Source organism: Panulirus ornatus, chromosome 59 (genome assembly GCF_036320965.1).
Source record: "Panulirus ornatus isolate Po-2019 chromosome 59, ASM3632096v1, whole genome shotgun sequence".
NCBI classification, from domain to species: domain Eukaryota; kingdom Metazoa; phylum Arthropoda; class Malacostraca; order Decapoda; family Palinuridae; genus Panulirus; species Panulirus ornatus.
Window position 1 is genome coordinate 1,877,889 of NC_092282.1, and position 26,818 is coordinate 1,904,706.

General features: G+C 39.5%; 1 protein-coding gene across 6 annotated transcripts; it reads left to right on the forward strand.

Moving 5' to 3' along the window:
* The first annotated feature begins 412 nt into the window (after nucleotides 1-412).
* LOC139767216 (uncharacterized) lies at nucleotides 413-26,818 on the forward strand. 6 transcript variants are annotated; one of them, XM_071696342.1, is made up of 10 exons: nucleotides 413-519; nucleotides 1,889-2,067; nucleotides 6,210-8,742; nucleotides 11,611-11,771; nucleotides 12,589-12,733; nucleotides 14,872-15,264; nucleotides 17,224-17,390; nucleotides 19,828-19,972; nucleotides 20,989-21,177; nucleotides 25,006-26,818. In XM_071696342.1, the coding sequence occupies exons 3-10, from the start codon at nucleotides 6,221-6,223 to the stop codon at nucleotides 25,031-25,033; spliced, it is 3,750 nt and encodes a 1,249-aa protein (XP_071552443.1). In that variant the 5' UTR covers nucleotides 413-519; nucleotides 1,889-2,067; nucleotides 6,210-6,220; the 3' UTR covers nucleotides 25,034-26,818. The 6 variants fall into 6 exon arrangements, with proteins under 6 accessions (XP_071552443.1, XP_071552447.1, XP_071552446.1 ...); XM_071696346.1 differs by lacking the exon at nucleotides 413-519 and adding an exon at nucleotides 1,613-1,788 and having other exon boundaries at nucleotides 1,868-2,067; XM_071696345.1 differs by lacking the exon at nucleotides 413-519 and adding an exon at nucleotides 1,613-1,788.

The window sequence follows — 26,818 nt, forward strand, 5'->3', positions numbered from 1 at the left end:
ATAGCGGAGACTCAGGGTAAAGTCCCAACCCGGTCAACTTTGCTGCATTTTTTACACTTTATTTTGCTTCCATAATTCAAGTTGATGGTAGTGGACATTTTAACATTTGCTCAAATATTGGCGACTAGATTTGACTTAATAAAATGCGTAGTTTAGTAGTCCTGTTGTTGCCGTAATTTATGTAAATAGAACTTCCAAAGTGAACTCGGTCCCATAAATGTTCTTTATTTTCCTGCATCACTTTCACCAGCTTTCAGTATTCGACTACAACCTCACGAAAGAATTAATGGTATACTTATTATATTAAGTATATTGAGAATACATTAATTACACTAAGTATGTGAAGAAAATATTGAGATTGAATTCGTAACGCAAGCTGGAAAAATGATTATACTGTATTGGTGTGTGGAAGGTTTATAAAAATATAGTGAGTGGTGACATTAACAAGAAATATTGACAGAATCATCTAAAAGTCCAAAAGAAATTATAAATATGAACATCTTAGTCTCAGTGATGAAGGTAAACATTACGAATTTATTGTAACCAGAGACGATGTTCTTATACAGTTATCTCATCTAAAGCCAAATATATCCATTTACCTAAAGAAATTTGGCTATGCATTAGTAGAGGAAAATCACTTACAGGAGTCATAGACGTCTTATGGAAGATGGATTTTTCATTTCAGTTTTGGCAATGGTGGTATGTGATGGATATAGACTGTGTAGCGAGCATGCACACCACCAATATGAGCATTAGAAATGTGTCATGGGCGAAGACACGAAGGAAATTGATGGACGTATACATATGTGGATGAGAGGAAGAAGTGGACATCAGTGAAATACTCAGTATCTACTGCAAAGAAAACTCGCACTCATGGTTTAAGCCTTAACAAATTATATAGAATGAGAAAATATCAATTTGGAATTTTTTTGATGAGTGAAATAAGTTGCTTAAAAGAAATGTAAGTGCAAAAACTATAGGAAGTTTCAAGTACAAACTGGACGTTTACATGACTGTATTGAGGAGTGTGGAATAGGAACTAAATTTAAGAGATTATATGATATTAGAGTGTGTTTTAAAGATGAGGCTCATCCCATTCAGTAAAATTATATGATAACATATAGGTAATTACACACACACACACACACACACACACACTAACGTAGTTATCGTACTCACCTCAAAATGACATTTTTCACAATTTTATCTGTAAATATAGATATTATTGTGGGAAGTGTAGGATGTGGAGTAACAAACAATTAAGAAGGCTTCATAGAGGACAGATTTCCATTTATGTAGCCATACGATTCTTATTTTGATAAAAAATTCAAGTTTTGCACGTCAGTGCTGCCTGAAAGTATACAGAATAAGTTAAACTTGTTCGCAGTATCACATCATGTAATAAAGAAAATTAAGAAAAACTGGTCTCGGTAACTCACACAGAATAACAAAACGTTTTGGAGGAAATGTCACCGAATAGCATTTTCCCCCCTCAATTTTTGTTCGGGAAGGTTTGATAATCATTTTCTGAGTTATTAATAGCAGGATCATTTCTATGTACATTAATCATATACGGCATCGTTAAATGTTAGCTAGCAACTGGAGGAGAGGTGGGTTGTTCGGACTCCCAACCCAAGGCCAGGAGGTAGTCAGAGTACGTGTTAATGGTTACCTACATGTGGTTGGAATATCGGTTCCATAAACGTATTGTCCAGTAAATGTGGACATTGCTCATTACGGTAGCATATTTGAAACTCCAAAGAAAATGTAGTATCTACTAAATCACAGGTAAATTTCCGCCGTATTTATCTAGTAATTGTAAATCATTTAAATGGCATGAGAACTTTGCATATATGGAAATAAGAAGAGTATGAATCTATTCCTTCAGGTAATGCATGCTGTATGTGTGGTCAGCATGGAATTATTTAGCACAAGACCATGAAAAGTGAAGTAATGTCTTTTGTAAGTAATTATACATTACTTAAACGGAGCAGAAGATGCACTGAAGAAGGCTTCTACCTTGTAAGACAGAGCTAACTGCTAGGACAGCTGGAAACAACCATAAAGGTGAGGACCTTATGTAATTATAAGAGATTTCTTTCTGTTATCTACAGTTTTTCCTCAAAAAATATCAAATGAAATTGTGTGCAGGTGAGTGTAATGGGCTAGTTTTAAAAATCACTTCCTTGACATATGTATAGACGTACAAGAAGGTTTACAGTTAAGAAAGTCAAAAGAAAAATCAATAAAATACAGTAGAACCATTGAAAAGGGTGTCTTCAGTGAAAGTAGTCTTTTTATTATTTCTCTCTGCACTAGCTTCCTTAAGTCACCATATCTAAGTATGACGTAGGAAATTTTTACTAGTCTTTATCCTTTGCCAGATATTTCTTGAGTGTTGTTGATGTATGTAGATACCAGTAACATAGTTCTACAGCAATAACAAGACGGTACCTTTAAGGCATTGACTGAAATATGTTGTGCATAGGGGCATGCAGAATCATAAGTATATATTTATTATTATTATTATTATTATTATTGTTATTATTATTATTATTATTATTATTATTACCGTCTCGGTCATCTAGCTTGGTAAGATTAGTTTTTTTTTTATGTATGATTTGGTTTGGATGAATTTTTTTTCCGATGGTTTTTGATGTCCTTTGGACGGTTCTTACCTTCATTTCTGTCGTAAATCACTACTTTTTTGCCCTCGAGAATCTTATTTGTATTATTATTATTATTATTATTATTATTATTATTATTATTATTATTATTACCGTCTTAGAGATCCAGCATTAGTTAGGGCAAGATAGAACATGAATAATCTCTAATTTTTTGTTGTGCTCCCCTGTATCTACATACAGATACACATATGCATTATGAAAGGAAGAAATTGAAAATAAACTCTCAGAACTTGTGTCAAGGGTAGGTAATTATCTCCCTGAGCAAATAAGATTCACGTGCATAACCGAGATGCAACCATTGAAATAAAATACAATGAGGCTAGGACTTAAAACTATTAAGTAAACCTAGATTATCATTGTCCAGTATTCTGTGTCTGAAATAAGTTTGTTTTAGATAAGTCACACTGAGTTAAGAGTATTGCATTGAATAATAAGTATACCCCAAGGTAGCTGAATATAGGGCAGAGTAAGAGTATTGCACTGGATGATAGTATAGCATTAAGTAATAGAGTGTACTGGAAGGATGTTACACACAGAGTTCTTCAGGACTGATCTTAGTTCATTACCATAGTAATTGGTAATATGAAATATCACTGATCACTATCATTTATGATAATCAACTATAATTATTCCAAGTGCTATGGCATTAGCCTGGTTATTATGCTTATAACACTAGATAAGAGTATACCACTGAATGATAGTGAAACATGGGTGATAGCATTGAAAATATTAAGTTCCATGATGTCACTGCCAAGTTGCTGTACTGTTAATCTGTAAGCAGATGTTGAATGGAGCTTGGCATTAATGATATATGGCAAGTTGCAGTTAAGTTGCAGTTTAAGGAATTTACTGATTGTCTGCTTGAATCTTGGATTTAGAGTTACTGTTCGATGGGGAGTCACAACAGTAACAAATATAACCTAATGAACATAGAGAACGCTTGCCAGTGGGATGACACTTTTCACTGAAAATCCAGACTTACTAGTAAGTAGAAATGGCATGTTACAGAAGCCAGCATTGGTTGGACACAACTGGTCGACTAATCGCAGTGGCAGAGTCAGTTGAGTGATGTATAGAGCAGACGTCAAGTTGGATACAGAGATGGGCAGTGATGCATGATTTGGTATCAGTACTGGAAAGTAGAGCAGCATCAGTAGTCATTGGGAGCATGTCAGTTAGAAGGGATGACCTCACCTGCAGTGGACATTGGTACATGATACAGGGTTGGCATAGCCTAGCCATAGCCTAGCCAGTGGGCTAGGCTATGAAACAGAGTTAGAGAGATATAAGTGGTGGGTATTCACTGCATTGAGGGACATGAAATTGCCATCAGTAGGTTGGAGTGAAACCATGCAAAAGTGCACCTGCAGGAATTATTATGAAATGTTGCATTACGTCTGTATGTGGCCTAGAACATTCCCAGGGAGACATGTAGCGTGGAGGGTGTGTGTGAACTAGAGCACAGGGTCAGGGAAGTTTATGATCAAGGTGTATGTGGCCTGGAGTGCATGTCCAAGACAGTACATGTAGCTTGGAAGATGTATATGGGTGAGAAAATGTGTGGCTGAGGTGTACGTACTCTGAAGTGCATGGCCAGGATGATGTGTGCGGTCAGGTCAGTGTTAAGCAAGGGTGATGTGTTTGGCCATGAACATGTGTTTGGGATCACAGAGTTGTGTGTGGGATCACGGAGATGTGTGTAGCCAGGGAGGTGTATATGTGTGTGGCCAGGGTGGTGTGATGGATCAGGGAGGAGTCTGTGGCCAGGAAAAATTGTGATCATGGAGGTGTGTGTGGCCAGGATAGTGTGTGAGATCAGGAGATGTGTATCTATTTGCATTGTATATGGAGGGAGTTTTACACTGGTGTGGGCCATATCTTGAACATTCTCTACTATCATAGATCTTGAATTTTTGTAAACTGTCTTCATTAACCATGTCCTCATTCATTCTATTCCATTCATCCACTACTCGTACTGTCAGTATACTTTTTTTCGTTTATTTTTAAGTTTCTTGCATAATTTCATATCCTCAGGATATTCTACCCCAACATCTTTTGAAGAGCTTTGCATCATCTACATCACTCTTCCCCTTCCATGGTTGGCAAATTGAAAGCCATTAACCTTCCCTGTTACTTACCTCTCCTAATTCTGGCGCCATATTTGTTGCCCTCCTCTGGACCTTCTCTATTTGCGTCTTGTGCTTCTTTAGGTAAGGTGACCAAACTTGAGAAGCGTACTCTAGTTTTGGCCTTATGTATGATATGAACAGCTTGCTAAATATTTCTGTATGCCTATACTTGAAAGCTATTCTGATATATGATAGAGGACAGTTTGTCTTCTTTACTATTTTCATAATCTGGGTATCTGGTGATACGTTAGGGATGATGCTGACACCCAAGTCCTTCTCACAAAAAGAATCTAGAAGCTTATTTCTTGCAAGATAGGTATTATATTGAGGCATTTTTTTCTCTCTTTGTCCCACCTTCATTACATTTGCTTGGGTTGAATTTCATCAGCCATTATATTAGACCAACTTTTGAGTCTGTTTAGGTTCCCATGTAAGCTGCTGCAATCCTCCTCACTTTTCATTTCCTTCATGACTTTTGCATATTCTGCAAACATATTCATGTAGGAGTCCATACATTCAAATAAATTATTCACATAGATCAGATAGAGTAATTGTCCAATAACAGAACCCTGGAGCACTCCATTGGTGACCTCAACTTATCTGGAGAAGGCCCTTCTGACATGCATCCTTTGTTCCCTTCCATGAAGATGATCTATTTATCAGAGATGTGTGTGTGTGTGTATGTGGTCAGAGGTATGTGTGGCCAGGAAGGTTTATGGGATCCAGGAGGTGTGTGTGGCTATGAACGTGTGTAGGTCTATATATGGCCTGTTGTGTGGCCAGGGAGATGTGTATGGCAGAGAAGTGTGTGTATCATGAGAGATATGTTTGTGTGTGTGTCTGTGTGATTAATACTGATTGCGTGATAAGTGATGGGAGTTTTACACCAATGTAGCAGCATCTCAGTATTAATATATAACATATAACTTTATACTTACTCTTAAATATACACATCCAGTCATGCACCAGTCACCCACTTTTTTTTTTTTTTTTTTTACTATTTCCAGGTTGGGAAGATAAACAGCCAGCTGACCAGCCTAGAATTAGATTGCTGGATTGTGATACTAGCCACAGCATTACAGGGTATTTATGTGTATAAAGGTGAGGATCACTCAAGACAAACATGAATGATTATTGCCAGATTAGCTGTAAATGTGATGATCTTAGGGAGGATATAGCGAGTGATCACATGCATTCATATCCATTACTAATGTTCATATGATGATTTTTTCCATTGTGTTGTAAAAAATTACATCAAGAAGAATATGGGAAAGTATACTTTGTTTTCATGAATGAACTGTGTTGACTATTGGGAAACTTCTCATTTTCCTGTCAATCATAGAATTCATTGTCAGACAGGTTTCTCTAATGTTACACCTTATCTATCACACAGAACTGCCAGCCATGTCACAGTCTCAGGTACCGCAACAGGCATCATCAGTATTTGATGAGAGAGATCATTGTATCTTCCGTTTGGGCAAAATGATCCGTGGTCCATCGCACCAGGTGATGCTAGAGATATATCAACGGGCTGCTCGTAGAATCCCAGCTAAAATGAAACTCTTAGATTACCTGGAAAGAGAAAAGCACTTCTCCAGAACAATGCTGAAGAATTATTTCAATACAAGCCAGCGTGAGAAACTTATTAAAAGTAATTCTGCTAATGACTATGATGTGACTCTGATTCACCTTCTCATCACTCTAATGCGTGCACAAGTGACTGATACTAAGAAATTAATTTTTCAGGATGATGATCTTGAAAAGCACCTTCGTGCTATAAAAAACTTTCGTAACAATGTCATGCATGATGTAAAGAGCATTAGTGACAGTGATCTGATGGAACAGACAGAGATACTTAGAGAACATCTCACCAGTGCTTTAGAGGTTGCCCGTGATGTTTTTATAATTGATCAGGTAACAGTGAATCGGATTATTCAGCTGATGAATAGCGAACTTAACAACATCAGGGACAATCCACTAGAGCAAGTGGATATTACCACATACCAAAGCCAGCAACTTTTTCTGCATTTGCAAAAGTTGTTGTCTGACAGTGGCACACAAGAACTGAAAAAGGTCTACGATAAGTGGTCTTACCTCAATCCTGTTTCCTTCATTGATGGCTCAGATCTGTTTCTTGAAGTTGGGATTGTATTCACACGAATGGAAATTATTGAAGATGGGATATTGCACCAGGTTAACAAGCAAATTGAACATGAGAACATTTTTGAGCATGTTCATAATACAGCAGAAAGAAACATTAGCAGTGAGATGGAGATAGTGCTTATTGAAGGGCCTGCTGGGGCTGGCAAGACAACACTTACAAAGCTTATGATGCAATACTGGATTATAGGGAAAAAGACCATTAAAGGTCTGACAGACTATGATGTATTCTTGTACAGTGAATGCAGAAATCCCAGTATTAGCTCTTTACCAGAGCTCCTGAAGTCTTTGATGCCAGAAACAGCAAAAAAGTTTCGGAATGAAGACGATATCTTGAAGTGCGTTCTCGAGTTTAGACTTTTAATGGTTGTGGATGGTTTGGATGAACTCAATGCCTCATCGACCAAGTTATTCAAGGAAATACTTAATATAAAGCGTACCTGTTGTGCTACCATAGTTTGCACTGCAAGACCCGAGATGGTATCAGATTTCTACAAGATGATTCCAGACGACCTCACACCTGTACACATGAAAGTTCTCGGTATTCCAGACAATAGACGTACAGAGTTTGCTGCAAACTACCATGATGAAATGATAAAAAGGGGTAAAAGTCAACAAAATACAAAAGAACTTATAAACTATCTGGAAAAGTGCCCAGGGCACTTCCAAGAACACTTTCGACTTCCACTGAACTTGGTATTGCTCACAGTGCTGTGGGCTCTTGCACCAAACAAAATAAACAATGTATCAACAGCAACAGAAATGTACATGGAAATATTACAGCTGATCAGAGAAAAGCTGCTAGAGAGATTAAAATGTAATGAGTGTTCTCAGTACCTAAGCATTGAAGAGATGAAGAGAAGAACTGATGTGTTCTTTTCAAGTATGTGCCAAAATGCTTTGATAAGTCTTAGGGATGATGTTATAATATTAACAGAGGAGCTGGCACTTAAACTGAAAGATGTGTGTTCCTCCATTAGCCTTCCACCAGAGGAGGTTACCAGTGCCTTTCTTGTCCAGAAGAATACCCTGACAACGCTAGGGATTCAGTCGTACCTTAGCTTTCCTCATAAAGGACTACAGGACTTTTACAGTGCGTTGTTTGTGCTGCACACACTTATGAAAAAGTATGAGTGTCAGAACTTAGATATGACTAACATCATAAAAGATTTTCAAGGCATCTTAGAACATCATCAAGTTCACTCCTCTGTATGGCCAGACCTCTTTAATTCTATCCGGAACACTTTAGAACCTAAAGTGACTATATTCAGCATCCTGAGAGAGCTCCACAAGGAGAGTACACCTCTGACATATGGGAAATATCAGAATGTTTTAATCCATTTAGCTGGTCTTTTACACCTGAATGGAAGAACAGTGCAACAGAGCACAGCCATGGAGCTGGTAACTCTCCTCAAGAGCTCTGGAATGGTGGACAGAAAACAGTGGCTTGACCTCTTGACTGAAGTTAAATGTGACCCTGCTGTCACTAAGTACATCGCACAACAGGTTCCACATGTGGTTAAAGGAGAAATAGATGTGAAAGATTCCAGTGTGGCTGCTTATGCCAGCTTATTGCTCTATGCTCAGCCAGAAAGCGTTAGAGTTGTTATTACTGAAAATCCAGAAAACATTCCTTGTATGGAAGACATGATAAAGGCACTAGCTCAACTGGACTGCAAAGTGAATATATACATTGAACATGACTTCAGATATCCAAGATCCTGTAACATCTCCTTTGACAATGCACTTCAACTTGTCCTCAGCAGGTATGGATTATCATTTTTGAATTCTAAGTAATGTAATTCCCTGAGTTTGTAGTTACTTGTATATGAATTGCATGTTCACTGAGGTCAGTTGTGTCATATGTATCTATAGTCATGTCTTTCAGACTCAGATACATAATTCCAGTTACAGTTAAGTATCACATTGGTCCTCATTAGAAATTTTTTTTATTCCTGATAGAGATAAAGTCCTCAACAAGTGGCTTCATGTTAATGTGTTTTATCAAGTGGTCATATTGGGTGATATGAATGCAAAAGTGGGATGTGATAGAATTGGTGAGATATTTGGTAAATGAGGAGTGCCTGGAGTAGATGAGAATGGAAGCTATCTTGTGGATATTTGTGCTGAGAGGGGTTAATTCCTTGCAATCACCTTTTTTCATCACAAGATGATCCACAGATATACAGTAACCCCTCCGTTTAATGGACCCTGATATAACGGGTTATGGATTTAACAGACCGAGCAAATAATAATACATTATTGATAATAATATAAAAGATTAGAAAAAATTGAAAAACCTCAAATGTCACACCATGTGCATTTCATATTGGACTTCTTTTTGGTGGTGTGGGGTATATTCACTTTGTTTTGGTCTCAGTCTGCTTCAAGCTTCTGTGTGTTCAGGTTGTATACAGAGGTATTATTGTTTCTTTATTTAAAGGAAAAGGTGCTAAGGATGTATGTAGTAATTCTAGGGTAATAAATATGCAGTATGTAGGGGATGAGAAGGCTGAGGAAGTGAGTCAGTCATTGTTTGCTGATGATACAGCATTAGTGGCAGATTGGAGTGAGGAACTGTAGAAGTTGGTAACTGAGCTTGGAAGAGCGTGTGAAAAGAGGAAGTTGAGGGTAAATAAAAATTAAAAGCAAGCTTAGGTTTAGCAGAGTTGAGGGACAGGTTAGTTGAGATGAGAGTTTGAATGGAGAAAAATTGGAGGAAGTGAAGTGGACATGGCAGTAAATGGAACAGTGGAAGTGAGTCATGGGGTGGGTGAGGGGGGGCAAAGATTTTAGAAGTGCAAAAGAATGTGTGGAAAGAAAGATCATTATCTGGGAGGGCAAAATTGGATATTTTTGAAGGTATAGTAGTCCCAACATTATTACATGGATGCAAGGCATGGGCTATAGATGAGGCTGTGCATAGGAGGGTGGATGTTTTGGAAGTGAAATATTTGAGGACATGTGGTGTGAGATTGTTTAAGAGATTGTTTCATTGAGTAAGTAATGAAAAGGTAAGAGAAAGGTGTGGTAATAAAGAGTGTGGTTGAGAGAGCTGATGAGGGTGTGCTGAAATGGTTTGAACTTATGGGGAGAATGAGTGAGTCAGTTGTTGTTCGCTGATGATACAGCGCTGGTGGCTGATTTGGGTGAGAAACTGCAGAAGTTGGTGACTGAGTTTGGTAAAGTGTGTGAAAGAAGGAAGCTGAGAGTACATGCGAATAAGGGCAAGGTTAATAGGTTCATTAGGGTTGAGGGAAAAGTTAATTGGGAGGTAAGTTTGAATGGAGAAAAACTGGAGGAAGTGAAGTGTTTTAGATATCTGGGAGTGGATTTAGCAATGGATGGAACCATGGAAGCGGAAGTGAGTCATAGGGTGGGGGAGGGGGCGAAGGTTCTGGGAGTGTTGAAGAATGTGTGGAAGGTAAGAATGTTATCTGGGAGAGCAAAAATGGATATGTATGAAGGAATAGTGGTTCCAACAATGTTATAAGGTTGCGAGGCATGGGCTATAGATAGGGTTGTGCAAAGGAGGGTGGATGTGTTGGAAATGAGATGTTTGAGGACAGTATGTGGCATAAGGTGGTTTGATCAAGTAAGTAATGAAAGGGTAAGAGAGATTTGCGGTAATAAAAAGAGTGTGGTTGAGAGAGCAGAAGAGGGTGTGTTGAAATGGTTTGGTCACATGGAGAGAATTAGTGAGGAAAGATTGACAAAGAGGATATATGTGTCAGAGGTAGAGGAAACAAGAACCAAATTGGAGGTGGAAGGATGGAGTGAAAAAGATTTTGAGAGATCGGGGCCTGAACATACAGGAGGGTGAAAGGCATGCAAGGAATGGAGTGAATTGGAATGATGTGGTATACTGGGGTCAACGTTCTGTCAGTGGATTGAACCAGGGCATGTGAAGCATCTGGGTTAAACCATGGAAAGTTTTGTAGGGCCTGGATGTGGAAAGGGAGCTGTGGTTTTGGTGCATTACACATGACAGCTAGAGACTGAGTGTGAACGAATGTGGCCTTTTTTCTTTTCCTAGCGCTACCTTGGGGTGGGGGTGGGTGCTATTTCATGTGTGGTGGCGACGGAAATGGATGAAGGCAGCAAGTATGAATATGTACATGTGTATATATGTATGTCTGTGTATGTGTATGTATGTATACGTCGAAATGTATAGGTATGTATATGTGCATGTGTGGGCATTTATGTATATACATGTGTATGTGGGTGGGTTTGGCCATTCTTTCATCTGTTTCCTTGCTCTACCTTGCTAACGCGGTAGACAACGTCAAAGTATAATATATAATATATGATATATGTGTGTGTGTGTGTGTGTGTGTGTGTGTGTGAATGTAAGCAGATGTGCCTTTCTTTTTCTGTTTCCTGGTGCTACCTGGCTAACATGGGAAACACGAACAAGTATGAAAACAATATGTTTATTATAATTCATCATTTTGTTTCATTAATTGCATTGCTTTTATTATATCATGTGTTTAGTAAAGCCATTGAATTATTAATGTGTGGTTACTGCCACATACACTTGTCATCATCACATGGTGTAATTCACTGTTGAGAGGTGTATATTGTAGGTTAGATGGGGAGGAGTCATCCATCACTTTAACTTGCTTCTGTTACAGGTGTAAAGTAGAGGAATTTAGGGGTTGTCTAAATAAGGTGAAAGCACTACCTAACACACTGAAAGAGCTCCACTTGATCATAGTGAGTGACAGCCATGCTCAGGAACTTCTACCAGACCTGCAAGCTTCATTACTAAACGTTCCACAGCTGAACCTTCTCCGTGAGTGTCCCATTGTATCTTGATTGGAAGTCCTCATTAAGTGACCTACTTGGACTTTTGCTTTAGAAAGGAAATTAGTGTTTCACCTTTATTCTGTCTTGGGGGTCTTAATTGTCCTGTTGGGTCCTTTCTCTCAAATCATTGATGAGTCCCTTCTGCAGTGGAGTGTCTTATTGAGTATCCTTCTGTATCCAGCCTTGAATGTTCCCAGTGAGTCTGCTGTTATCTCCTGATATGAAGATATTCAGACAGAGCACCATTATGTCCTGCCTTGGAGAGTTTTGGTGTAAGCCAACTTCCTTTGGACCACCCTAAACACATATGATACTTAGAACCATTTTGATCTCTACCAATCTTAACATTATCTTTACGTAATAAATCAGTGCAAAATAGCAAGGTAACAGAGAACAGTGTATATAAGTAATGAATAGCAAGGTTGAATTTTATTAACTGTTACAGCAATCACAGGAATGGAATATGATACTAATCATGAAGCAGCATTGTCAAACAGTCAATCAGGTACAAAGTACACAAGAGGGTAAGCATACGGATGATTTACTATACTGAGACGACCTCATCTCTGGTACCACCAAAAGTATTTATTATTTCAAATGACAGTAATAATGCCAAAAAGAGCAGTGTACCACAAGTAGCAAATTACATAGTTGTAACATAGGCTACATAGCAGGATACTTTTAAGAGTTGATTGTTTTAGCCATGGGTAATGGTGATAGTTATGAGCACTGGTTGTACTTATAGATGACAGGAATTGCTGCAACAGGGTGATGATAGTAGCACAGTGTGGATTCCATCACAGGTGTTCATGTACCAGTGGAAGTGTGCCAAACAGTGCCAAATCCACTGCCTGAGGTCCAGTATGTCCAGCTTTACCTAACACAGGTAGAAGAATTCAACATAAGCCAAGCTTGCCAATTGGTCAAGGCACTGCAGCCTCCAAAGGGGTTAGTGATTTGCTCTTTTGTTTTACATGCCAGTATTAATGTGTTCTTAACACTACCTCGCTAATGTGGGCAATGGTGAATATGAGTGAAAAAAGGATTTTGTAAAGTACATACTTCCACATTTGTGTGCAATGATATTTATATTTTCAGCAATGCATGGTGATAATAAGAGTACAGTTGAAGAGGGTGTGCAGAAATGGTCTGGACATATGTAAAGAATAAATGAAAAAAAGGTTGACATAGAGGATAAATGTGTTAAAAGTGGAGGGAACAAGAAGTGGGAGACCAAATTGGAGCTGGAAGGATGGAGTGTCAAAGATTTTGAGTGATTAGGGCTTGAACATGCAGGAGGGTGGAAGGCATATATGGAATAGAGTGAATTGGAACGATGTTGTGTATTAGGGTCAATGTGCCTTCAGTGTACTGAACCCAGGCATGTGATACATCCAGGGTAAACCATGGAAAGGTCTGTGGGGCCTGGATGTGGATAGGGAGCTGTGGTTTCAGTGCATTACACATGACAGCTAGGGAATGAGTGTGAGCAGATGTGACCTTTCTCCATCTGTTTCCTTGCATTGCCTTGCTGATGCAAGGGGCAGCAATTGGGTGTGGGGGAGAAGAGGGTGTAGATATCTTTTTCCTTTCCTTCATGTATTTGTGACATTTCCCACTTTAACAAGGTAGCATTAAGCTCAGAGGACTGAGCCTTAGAGGAAATATCCTTACTTGTCCCCCTCTCCGTTCCCTCTTTTGGAAAATTAAAAAACGGAAGGGGAGGATTTCCAGCCCCCTGCTCCCTCCCCTTTTGGTCACCTTCTATGACATGCAGGGAATATGTGGGAAGTATTCTTTCTCCCTTATCCCCAGGTGTGTGCGATTTCTGCATGGTTGTTTAATTTGTTTATGGATGGGGTGGTTTAGGAGGTAAATGCAAGAGTTTTGGAGAGAGGGGTGAGTATGCAGGCTTTTGGCAAAGAGAGGTCCTGGGATGTGAGTCAGTTGTTGTTCGCCAATGATACAGCTCTAGCAGCTGGTTCGAGTGAAAACTGCAGAAATTGGTGACTGAGCTTGGAAAAGTGTGTGAAAGGAGAAAGTTGAAAGTAAATGTAAATAAGAGCAGGGTTATTAAGCTCAGTAGGGTTGAGGGACAAGTTGAATTTAAGTTGAATGGAGAAAAATTGGAGGAAGTGAAGTGTTTTAGATATCTGGGAGTGGACTTGGCAATGGATGGAACCATGGAAGCGGAAGTGAGTCACAGGGTGGGGGAGGGGGCGAATGTTCTGGGAGCGATGAAGAATGTGTGGACGGAGAAAATGTTATCTCGGAGAGCAGAAATGGGTACGTTTGAGGGAATAGTAGTTCTAGCAATGTTATATGGTTGTGAGGCATGGGCTATAGATAGGATTGTACAGAGGAGGGTGGATGTATTGGAAATGAAATGTTTTAGGACAATATTTGGTGGGAGGTGGTTTGATTAAGTAATGAAAGTGTAAGAGAGATGTGTGGAAATAAAAAGAGTATGGTTAAGAGAGCAGAAGAGAATGTATTGAAATGGTTTTGACATATGGAGAGAATGAGTGAGGAAAGATTGACAAAGAGGATATATGTGTCAGAGGTGGAGGGAACAAGGAGAAGCAGGAGACCAAATTGGAGGTGGAAGGATGGAGTGAAAAAGATGTTGAGCAATCGGGGCCTGAACAAACAGGAGGGTGAGAGGTGTGCAAGGAACAGAGTGAATTAGAACGATGTGGTATACTGGGGTCAAGTGCTGTCAGTGGACTGAACCAGGGCGTGTGAAGTGTCTGGGGTAAACCATGAAAAGGTCTGTGGGGCCTGGATGTGGATAGGGAGATATGGTTTCGGTGCATTACACATGACAGCTAGAAACAGTTGAACAAATGTGGCATTTTTTGTCTGTTTTTCCTGGCACTACCTCATTGAAGGGGTGGGGGTAACGAATGCTGTTTCCTATGGGGCAGGGTAGTGCCAGGAATGGATGAAGGCAAGCAAGTATGAATATGTACATGTATATATGTATATGTCTTTGTATGTATTAAATCATAATCCTGTCTCTAGATGCCAAGTAAGCATAACTCCTTCACTGGCCAGTGCAAATGTCAAAACTATGTTACCTACAGGTTTAACAGGATTGATACTTCTGAGTGTGACTTGACTCCTAATTTGGGCATGAAGTTCGAATGTCTCCTCAGTGAAAATAGAGTGAAGACTGAGGAATATGTCCCTTTTTCATACTATGAGAAGGCTTCAACGATGCAAGCATTGTCAGAAGTTAACATTACAGACAGTGATGTGAAAGAGTATAGCTCATGGCTAAGTTTTGCCAGTCCAATGAAAGTAAACCTTGACATCAAGAAAGACCCTGATGACCTGCCTCACCTCCCAGTATTACTGAAGACCATCTCTAGTATAGATTGTGAGGTTACTATTTGTCTGAATCATCATTACCGGCACCCAAACGAGGACAAGAGGTCAGACATCATTCTGCTTAGTCTTCTTCATGATGGTAAATGGTAAGTTGTATATGAACTGTATATTGCTGTTACCTGTAATGCTCATCCTTTGTATGGCCCTATATGCATCACAAAGTCTACCCCACCTCCAGCAAGCATCATGGTGACACACACACAATGCTCGAATTTTAAAATAACTCAACAAAAACTAAAGACCTGCCCCCACTCCAACCAATCTCAAACTTCTTTCTCTAAGCAGACACCCTTCTGAAACTATACTCTCCAGACAGACATAAGCCACATTTTTCCTATATGCTCAGGATGTCACCCATCTATTCAGCATTTCAAACATTGATGGAAAAAAGAAAAAAGATAGGACCCCATGCTCAAGTTGCTGCTTGCAGCCCTGCCTATTGGGAAATTCTCATCATCAGTACTAACAGGTGTTCTTCATCTTATACTTATGATATATGAACTGGAATGATGGATATTTACAGTTTACAAATAAGGCAATTAATCTGAGTAAATGCTATTTTTAGTGATACATAAAAAGTTTAGAAGCATAAGGGCTGTCTTAGCTTCAGGAAAAACAGTGTATATATATTTTATGTTATTTTATACTTTGTCGCTGTCTCCCGCGTTAGTGAGGTAGCGCAAGGAAACAGACGAAAGAATGGCCCAACCCACCCACATACACATGTATATACATGTGTCCACACATGCACATATACATATCTATACATCTCAACATATACATATATATACACACACATGGACATATATATATATATATACCACATCGTTCCAATTCACTCTATTCCTTGCACGCCTTTCACCCTCCTGCATGTCAGGCCCCGATCACTCAAAATCTTTTTCACTCCATCTTTCCACCTCCAATTTGGTCTCCCATTTCTCCTCGTTCCCTCCACCTCTGACACATATATCCTCTTTGTCAATCTTTCCTCACTCATTCTCTCCATGTGACCAAACCATTTCAAAGCACCCTCTTCTGCCCTCTCAACCACACTCTTTTTATTACCACACATCTCTCTTACCCTTTCATTACTTACTCAATCAAAACACCTCACACCACATATTGTCCTCAAACATCTCATTTCCAACACAACCACCCTCCTCCACACAACTCTATCTATAGCCCATGCCTTGCAACCAGATAACATTGTCGGAACCACTATTTCTTCAGACATACCCATTTTTGCTTTCCGAAATAACGTTCTCGACTTCCACACATTTTTCAACGCTCCCAGAACTTTCGCCCCCTCCCCCACCTTATGACTCACTTCCACTTCCATGGTTCCATCCGCTGCTAAATCCACTCCCAGATATCTAAAACACTTCACTTCCTCCAGTTTTTCAAACTTACCTCCCAATTGACTTGTCCCTCAACCCTACTGTACCTAATAACCTTGCTCTTATTCACATTTACTCTCAGCTTTCTTCTTTCACACAATTTACCAAACTCAGTCAACAGTTTCTGCAGTTTCTCACCCGAATGAGCCACCTGTGCTGTATCATCAGCGAACAATAACTGACTCACTTCCCAAGCTCTCTCATCCACAACAGACTGCATACTTGCCCCTCTCTCCAAAACTTGCATTCACCTCCGTAACAACCCCATCCATAAACAAATTAAACAACCATGGAGACATCACGCATCCCTGCCGCAAACCGACATTCACTGAGAACCAATCATATATATGTTGTACTGTACTGGAATGTTTTGTATGCTTCTTTTTTTGTAGATGAATTTGCTGCTCTGTGAAGTCTATGATCAGAAATTTATAGGTTTCTCTGAAAATCTGAAAGATATTTTTTGAGCCTTTTATCTAACTACAGTAATGACCAAATAGTCATGCCTAACTAATTCCACAATAAACAGTAATGACTTATTTTCTATAGAAATACACTTCAGTAGATGGTGCTAAACAGTACTATAGCTGCTAGCTTATCACCACCATGCAGTGTCAGTTATTGTTACTATCTTAAATTGTTATGCAGGAGGAACCTGGTGGAGTTTAGAGGCCATCTTACTGAGGATGTATTGACACTTCTACCTAGCACACTCAGGGAGGTCCACCTATCTGTTGTTAGCAACAACAGTGCCATACACCTCCTGCCAAAATTACAGGAAATACCCCCGCAGCTGCCAAACTTGGAGGTCCTTGGTGAGCATCCTACTATATCCTGTTTAAGAGAACTTGAAGTGAAAATTCCTTTATATCCTGTCCTGAAGGTCCTTTTTGAGTGTCCCATTATATTCTACCTTAAAGTTCCTTGGCGAATGTCCTACTGTATCCTGCCATGGAGGTCATTGGTGAGTGTACCATTGTGACTTTTCTTGGAGGTTCCAAGAGATTGTACTTCTTGGATGTCCTCAGTAAATGTGTTTTTGTGACTTGTCTTGAGGACCTTTGGAAACTACCCCATTGTATCTTTCCATGAAGGATCCTTAGTATGTGTCTCACTGAGACTTGTCTTGAAGGTTCATAGTGATTGTTATAATGTGACTTATGTTGTATTAACTTTGCAAGGAATGGTTGCCAGCTAACTCATTATTGGCAGAGCAACTATTAGGAACCACTAGTTTTCGTAAGAATTTTGAACTAGTGATGTTAGATTCGATTTTGTATCATGTAAGGAACACAGGAAAGTGTTTATAACTTTTTCCTTCTGTCCAATCATAAAGTGGGAAGTAGATGTTAAGGAGGGGTGAACAGCATGAGGAAAGGGTAGACCTTGCTGATTCTTGACCCTGATTTTCATATTACTGTAGCTTAATTAAGGGATGGCCATTGATGAATCTTCAACTAGGCAATCAGCTCTTCATGGTGCTAACTTAATGCATAAGGTATGAATATTATCACCAGAGTGATTGGTTACTGATGACAATGGCTGCTGAGCTGCATTGACTATAAAAGGGGAATCCACTACACCGAGTCAGTAGTATTGCAGCTTTGAGAAAAGCCCTTTGTGGGATGCACAGTGTGTGATATCCAAAGTGGTGGCTTTTTGGTAGGTTGGCTTGGTGAGCAAAATCTTTCTTGAGTAGATAGGATCCAGATGATGTCAAATTCTTGATGGTGTTACTGGATTCTGTCTGTTTTAGGTTACACCAGGTGAGGCTCTTTTCATCAGTTGATAAAACAGGGTACACTCATCAAAGAACTTTGTGCTTCTGAGGATTCTCCTGCCCTTGGTACTAAGTGTAGCACAGTCTTTAAGTTGCAGGAGCCCCTAGATCACTAAGAAAGAGTTCTGGGGCTATAGAGTTATAAAGATGAATCAGTGATAGGTGATTACAGTTACCAATTAGCACATACATAAAAAGGACTAAAGGAAGAAAGGTCCTTGACTTGTATGACCACTTAAGTGTCGAATTGTTTCTGTTTAAAGCAGTTGTATTACATGATTGTGAGAATAAGTAGCAGGACAAAGGTTTATATGCTTTGTTAAGATATTTGAAAGATCTGTCTGAAAACTTTTAATTAGCCAGGATAATGTAGCATTCAGGTTTTAAAGTTGTGTGTTCTTGTGATTTTAAACACTCCTTCAGATAATGTTGTAGTACAGGGCTATCTCTTCTTTTGCAGTGGTGACTAATTCTTTCTTTCTGGTGAATTCAGTTCCCTTTTCTTATGCTTAAGGGTAGCTTAGCTCTAGGGAAGTAAGCTGGTTCACAGGATGATACACCTAGCTAACCTTGAGTTGAATTGATAATCTCAGTAATTTTCCAGTAATGTTTGATTTACTCTTGATGTTTCACCGGAATTGACTGATTTTATTTGGACATCCTGAAATCAGTCTTATTTTTCATGATTTTCTATCTCTCTCTCATCATACCCTGGGATTTCTGTATGACTAAGAACCAACTAATCGTAAGCTTCTAGCATTGGGAATGAAAACCACATAAGGCTGCAAAGACTGCAGTTAGTAATCTGATGTCATTTCAGTTATATCACTTCAAAAAATATAGTGCTTATCTAAAATTTGTGTGCATGGTCATTACTTTGTTAATAGAATTCATAGATGAGAGAGTGCACCTACTACAAAACAAGGTTCTGTTGATACCAAGAATGAATGATTAGAGACTCCATTGTAATGATGTCATTGGACACATGACAGCTGTCCCTGGATGTAAAGTCTTCTTGGGCCTCTCAGACATCGATGTAGTATGTGACTGAGTTAGACAGTATGTTGATTCTGGTGTCCTTAGTGCTGGGTAGTGGAGAAAGTCATGGATAATGATTCGGACCTAAGATGGATGGTGGGGTAGAAATATTAGGTAGAATTAGTTGGAAGGAGCATTAGACAGTAGTCAGTAGTGACATTTGGTAGGAGCCTCAGCAAACACTGCACAGGAGTTGTCCTCTGCCAGTGGCCTGTTAAGGGTGAGGCACTAAAGGCTAAGAAGTGGCACTGGAGTTCACTGGTTATATAAACTCAATTACCATGACCACCCCTTTGAGGGAGTCCCATTTGGAACAAGTGTCAGAGATATAGGTAGATAGATAGGCAGTGGGGGTAATCACACCAAGTAATGATAGTCATGGTAGGTTGTTCAGTAGGCACAGGGGATGTTGATAGTATGGTTTATCATTACAGGTGTCCATGTAGGGCCAAGAGTGTCCCCAGAGGAGCTGGTGCCTCTGCCTGACATCCAATATGTGCGGCTCTACCTGACGAAGGTAGGAGATGCCAATGTGGACCGAGTCTGCCGTGTGGCTAAGGCACTGCAACCCCCTGGTGGGTGAGTGTATTACTCTCACTGCCAGTCATGTTACATTTTTGTGTATATGTGACTAACAATATACATATGAAGAGTGGATTTTACATCTTTCAGGCATCATCTCCCCATGAGTGTAAAACATCACACAGAGAAATTCATACCTTAACCTTGTATGTTTATACCTTGGCTTAACTCTTCTTACCTGTCTGTGTTAGATTATATTACATACTTATTCTCTGCCCATTGAGCCCTTTCCATCTTTAGGAGGCTCCTATAGCACTCAGGAAGCTGGTAACGCTCACTGGTTAGAACCGTGGTTCATAAATTGTAGTGATTTTACATGTGTGTCTATGCACAGAGTGCACAGTAATTTTGTAGTAAGTGCTTGGTGTCTTCATAGTGGTAGGTGCATCATGGGCATGAAGGGTAATTATTGCATACACCTTAAGAGTACTGAATTTTCTCTGATTCTTATAGTCAACACTCATCCAATTTCTCCACAACGTTAAGGCATGTTGACAGCCACCGTATGGAACGTTCACTAAAACTTTTTTATTGTTACCCTGCCCATTAGGTTTACACCTTGAAACCTTATAACACCCTACTCTGTTTTTCAATTCTCATTTATTATTCATCTCACCTTGTTTTTCAGCTTTAAGGCTAATCTTCAGACAAAGGATTACTTTAAAATAAAGCTTGTGTAATATACTTTATGTATTCTTCCAAGTACTCCTGGCTGCAAATTCTTATGGCTCCCAAGTGTAAGCTTATCACCACTCCAGATTTCATCCTTTCATTATGTGAAAACAGATGTTGAATAAAGCCATCTTTATTCATTTTTTGTTATACTGAGATCTTTGGGCCTTGATCAAAGCTCAAAATGGTTGTACCGTAGAAATAGCATTCTTCCTTCTTCCTCCTCCTCTACAATAATTTGGAGAGTTTTGCATATATTGTTGAGTTTCTCCTCAATATTTATTCTACTTGGAAAAACTTTTACTGTCATGTTATCAACATGCCTATACCATGTTCTCCAGTTATTCAAGCATCAGGTTCCCTGATGCCACAGTCAACTACAGTGGTTGGAAGGAGGTGATCATCAGCCTCCATAAGAAGCAGGTGGCAGTGCGTGGTGGGTTAGGCGTGCCAGACACTAATGTTACCACTGCCACTGAGGGACAGCTGGACACACTAGCAGAAAATAAACTGAACTGTGGCTTATGGAGGTGAGTCCCTGTTTTCCTGCTATCTATGTTTTCTGCCCTTCCCAACCCTCCCTTAATACCCCTCTCTTATCCCTTACCAATCCCTTGCCACATCTTACTAACTGTTCCCCACCGAACCCTCATTACACCTTCCTCCTCTTCCTAACCAATTTCTTGCCACACCCTATCCCTGTTCCTTACCAATCATTACTTTCAGTATCATGTAAATATAATTTTTCATTATCTATCCCTGGTAATACCTTTCATGATTTTAGTATATTTGGAAAATTTTCAGTACTGTACACCGTGAAAATATATTTTTTTTAAGAAAGAAGCCATATCTTTTGTTCAGAGGAAATGGTAAGTAGGGAGGAATTTTGTGCTTTACTCTCCTGTCTCCATTCACATTGATGGATGGTAAGGAGACTTTTTACTTTCCTGTTTCTATCTGTAGCCGTGAGTGCAGAGAGTCTTCTGTTATACCATACTGTCTCCATCTCTGTAAATCATGAATTTAAGATACTATTATTATTCATCAGCAGGTAACCTGATCATGAATTAATGGGTCTTTTGTTGCCTTGCTTTTCCATGTAGACATTCTCTCTCTCTCTCTCTCTCTCTCTCTCTCTCTCCGATTCATTCTCATGCACAACAGAAACAATAAAACCAACAACAAGCCTGAATTCTACTCCCAAGATATTGCAAGAGCTATACAGCACAACAATAAGCTCTATAAGTTTAAGAAATCAGACACTGACCCAAATATTGCAATGTGGTAAAACACAATCAGAAGGCACGTGAAAGGTCCCATGAAACACGCTAAGAGAGATAGTAATAGAGATCCTAAATGATTTTATAGATATATCAATATCTATAAAGTAAGTTTGAATGGAGAAAAACTGGAGGAAGTAAAGTGTTTTAGATATCTGGGAGTGGATCTGGCAGTGGATGGAACCATGGAAGCGGAAGTGGATCATAGGGTGGGGGAGGGGGCGAAAATCCTGGGAGCCTTGAAGAATGTGTGGAAGTCGAGAACATTATCTCGGAAAGCAAAAATGGGTATGTTTGAAGGAATAGTGGTTCCAACAATGTTGTATGGTTGCGAGGCGTGGGCTATGGATAGAGTTGTGCGCAGGAGGATGGATGTGCTGGAAATGAGATGTTTGAGGACAATGTGTGGTGTGAGGTGGTTTGATCGAGTAAGTAACGTAAGGGTAAGAGAGATGTGTGGAAATAAAAAGAGCGTGGTTGAGAGAGCAGAAGAGGGTGTTTTGAAATGGTTTGGGCACATGGAGAGAATGAGTGAGGAAAGATTGACCAAGAGGATATATGTGTCGGAGGTGGAGGGAACGAGGAGAAGTGGGAGACCAAATTGGAGGTGGAAAGATGGAGTGAAAAAGATTTTGAGTGATCGGGGCCTGAACATGCAGGAGGGTGAAAGGAGGGCAAGGAATAGAGTGAATTGGATCGATGTGGTATACCGGGGTTGACGTGCTGTCAGTGGATTGAATCAGGGCATGTGAAGCGTCTGGGGTAAACCATGGAAAGCTGTGTAGGTATGTATATTTGCGTGTGTGGACGTATGTATATACATGTGTATGGTGGTGGGTTGGGCCATTTCTTTCGTCTGTTTCCTTGCGCTACCTCGCAAACGCGGGAGACAGCGACAAAGCAATAAAAAAAAAAAATCAATAATAACAAACATGTAAGGAGTGGAATAGGATCATTAGTGAGTGAGTATGGGAAACCCATTGTGGAGGATAAAGGCATAGCAACAACCTGATCAAGTTTTGTAGTTCTATGTTTATGCTGGAAAGCAATGACACAAATTTTGAGACAGTAATGAATAGCATTCACACGATACAAGAATTTACTGTCACAGTTTGAGAAGTACTAACTCAGATAAGTTAAAGATCAATAGAAGACCAGGTCCTGATCATTTCTGTCCACAATTATGGACTTCTGTAGTATAGCCATTAGCTTTCCTGACTGTGACATATTCGTAGGCTGCCCAGGGTCAAGCGCATAGGTTCGAATTCTAGTTGCAGCAGTTGGCCCACAGTCAACCCAGCCATTCATCCATCCTAAGGGATTGGTTGATAAAATGGGTACCTGGCTCAGGCTAGGATATACAGATGATTCCTGACTTATGAAGGTTCATCTTATGACTTTACAACTTTACTATGGTGTGATAGATACACACTCAGTAGAAATTTGAATTTTGAAATTTGATCTTTTCCCAGGCTAGCAATTTGCAGAACAATACTCTCTCATGATGCTGCACAGCGCCAGCAAGCCACAGCTTCCAGTCAGCCACACGATCATAAGTGTAAACAACTGTATTACATGTATTAAATTATTTTTGACTTGCAAAATTTTCAACTTATGATTGGTTTATCGGGACGTAACCCCATTGATAGTTTGGGATTGTCTGTATGCACCACCCAGCACAACAGGAAACAGCATTGCCACCCCCTGCGTCAGTGAGGTAGCGCCAGAAAACAGGTGAAGAAAGGCCACATCTGCTTCCACTCTTTCTTTAGCTGTCATATGTATTGCACTGAAACCATAGCTCCCTGTCCACACCCAGATCCCACAGACCTTTCTATGGTTTACCCCGGATGTTTCATATCCCCAAGTAGGGAAAGAGAGAATTTTACCTCTGTATTCCCTGTGTATTGCAGAAGGCAACTAAAGGGGGCAGGAGTGTCTTAGCTATGTTTCTTCCTTGTATATCAACTAACTGTTGTAGGTCTTCTGTCTCATTCTTGTATCTCCCCTGATGATGTGATCATTACACGAAAGTGCACTTACGAAAGTGCATTTAGGAACCTATCATGTTTCATTTTCCTCGTGGTTATATGCATATACTAGATCACGTGCACCTCTGTGACCTCTTGGAATATACATATGTATACTTAAGTAAGTAGAGAGAGAGAGTGTTAATGGGATGGCCTTGATCAGGTCCTCAGTTGCCTGTGCCATCTCAGCTAACATAAATGAAATAAAACCAAACACGAAATTGCCGGACTGTTAACCTGTATTTTCAGCAAATCTCTCCAGGATGGAATACTCCCACAGCATTGGAGACTGGCAGATATCACTCCCATGTACAAAAAGGAAGCCACAGATTGCCTGGGAATTACTGCCCTATTCATCTCTTGTCAATCATATGTAAACTTCTGGAGTTGATTATTAGAGATATAATTGTAGCCTTTATTGATATATGGAATAAGCTCCCGGAAAATGTTCAGAGCAACACCCTTCGTACCTTATCACTTTCCAGTAAGAATTTCCTTCAGGCATATTTATCCTGCAAGGTATTTTTTTTCTACCTGTTTTCCATCCAGTAAGTGCCGGAAGGAGTGGAGAATGGTGAGAGAGTCATTGTTTTGCTATCCTTTTCTTTTACTGCTCTAAAGGGGACTGCTTCTCTTTCTTCTTAAGACCAGACCACCTCTGTTGTATCTTGGAACTAGGTGCTCTCTCTCTCTCTCTCTCTCTCTCTCTCTCTCTCTCTCTCTCTCTCTCTCTCTCTCTCTCTCTCTCTCTCTCTCTTATCCTCTTGAGTCCTTTATCTTTTGTCTTACTAGTATATGATATTATGTGACTCAAGATTGGCGTTATGACTCGTGTTATGTCCTGACACATGTGAAATCATAACACAGATTTAGTGTCATAACTATCAGGTGTGGTGTTATGACTCAAAAGTGGTGTCATGACTTATAACTGTGGTGTCAAAACTCACAAGTTTGTTGTCATGACTATCAGGTGTGGTGTAGCCTCATAATCAAGAGAAACACCTGAACACACAGCAGTGACTAACTGATGTAATTTTATTCCAAACAGCTTACCTAAGGAGCGCTTGTGGCGATAGTATCTCCAGAAAATGCATGTGGCTTCAGTGATGTTACCATTACCAGATATCATTATCTTTGGATGTTCTGGGCTCTACCAACCCTGGACCAAATCACTGTGGGTTGAGTGATCCTCTACCAATCCTGAACCACATAATTGTGGGTTGTGTTATCATCTGCCAGTACAGGACCATACCATATGCTTTTCCTTTTGCCAGAATTAGACTACAGCATCCCAAGTTGTTTTTTCGTCTGTTGCCAGCAGATGAGATTATCAGCATCACTCTGGGATACAGGAAAGAGCTCTTGAGGACAAAGGTAATAATAGGAAAGGTAATGTTTGTGAGCCTGCTTTTGATGCATGTAATGTGTTGAATGCTTTGTGTGAGAAAGGTATGTATGGATGGATGAGTGGAGACTTTTGTCATGGCCACTACCTTGATTAAAGATAAATAGATAGATAGTATTAGATCTACAGTACTAATAGCCACATAAAGATTGGTTCTTGTATTTATGCCTAACTAAATGTTTATGAACACAATCCTTTGTGTTTACTTTTTTATGTTGCAGGTTTTTGCCTTGCCTTTCACAGGTAGATTTGTCATCATCTGAACTGATGACAGTTTTGTTTACCCAAAAGGCCTGACCCTGAAGTAGGTACCAGTACCTGCAATTAATACCTATTTTAATAAAACAAAATAGTTATAGAGGCATTGTGTTACATTGCTCTAGAAATATTTTGTTTTTTATACATTGAAGGCTCCAGTCACAAACAAGAGTCCACATCAAGGCCAAGCCGTAAATGAAATATAGAGAGGATTATGAAAGGGAAAAAGAAGGGACAAGGGAAAGTACTTATGAATTCTGAAGGAAGTGAAAAACTTCTTTTAAAATGTGCTAGGTCATAGTTATTAGGAAAGACATGAGAAGAAGGCGGAGAGATCCAAAGTTTCAAGGTGTAGGAAAAGAAACAGCTATCAAAATGGCTCTCCCTTGAGTTGTTAATGGCCACACAGTAATCATGTGATGCAGCAGCTTGCCAAGCATTGCTTGGTCTAGCTAGTGGTGGAGGTATGCCAGCAGCCACCTCTCACGAGCAAAAACCATAGTAATACCTTAAGAAAAGTGAGAGTGAACCAACATTGTGGCGTAGGACAAGAGGGTCAAGTTTGGAAATCAGCATGGGAGCGTTTATAAGTTGGACTGCTTTCAACTCTGTCAAGTAAGGATATAGAGCAAGAACCATCCCAGATATGAGGTCATTACTCCACAAAAGGACGAATCAATCCTTTGTATAAGGAGAGCAACTGCTCAGAAGAAAAGATGTTTCGACATCTAAACAGGACTTCCAGTTTCTTAAGAAGTAGACTTAGCTATTTCCATAATGTGGGGTTTCCAAAAAAGTGTGGACGTTACAGTAATACCAAGTATGTTCAGCGAGTCAAGAGGTGGTATTACAGAAATGTCAAAGGAGAGATGAGAGTTATGAGGAGTTTACGATAGAGAGGGGTAGAACCTGGGTCTTGGAGGCATTAAACTTAACTAGATTTTGTTGTAATTTAATTATCCTTCAAAATTTTTGTACAAGTATAATGAAAAGCAGAAATATATATGTATGTATATATGTTTATGTTGACATGTATATGTATGTATATGTATGGGCATGTATGTATATATGTGTGTATATGAGTAAATGGATCTTTCTTCATCTGTTTCTTGATGCTTCCTCACTAAACCGGGAAATGACAATCAAGTATGATAAATAAATGATATATGTATATGTTACATATATCAACTGTATACAA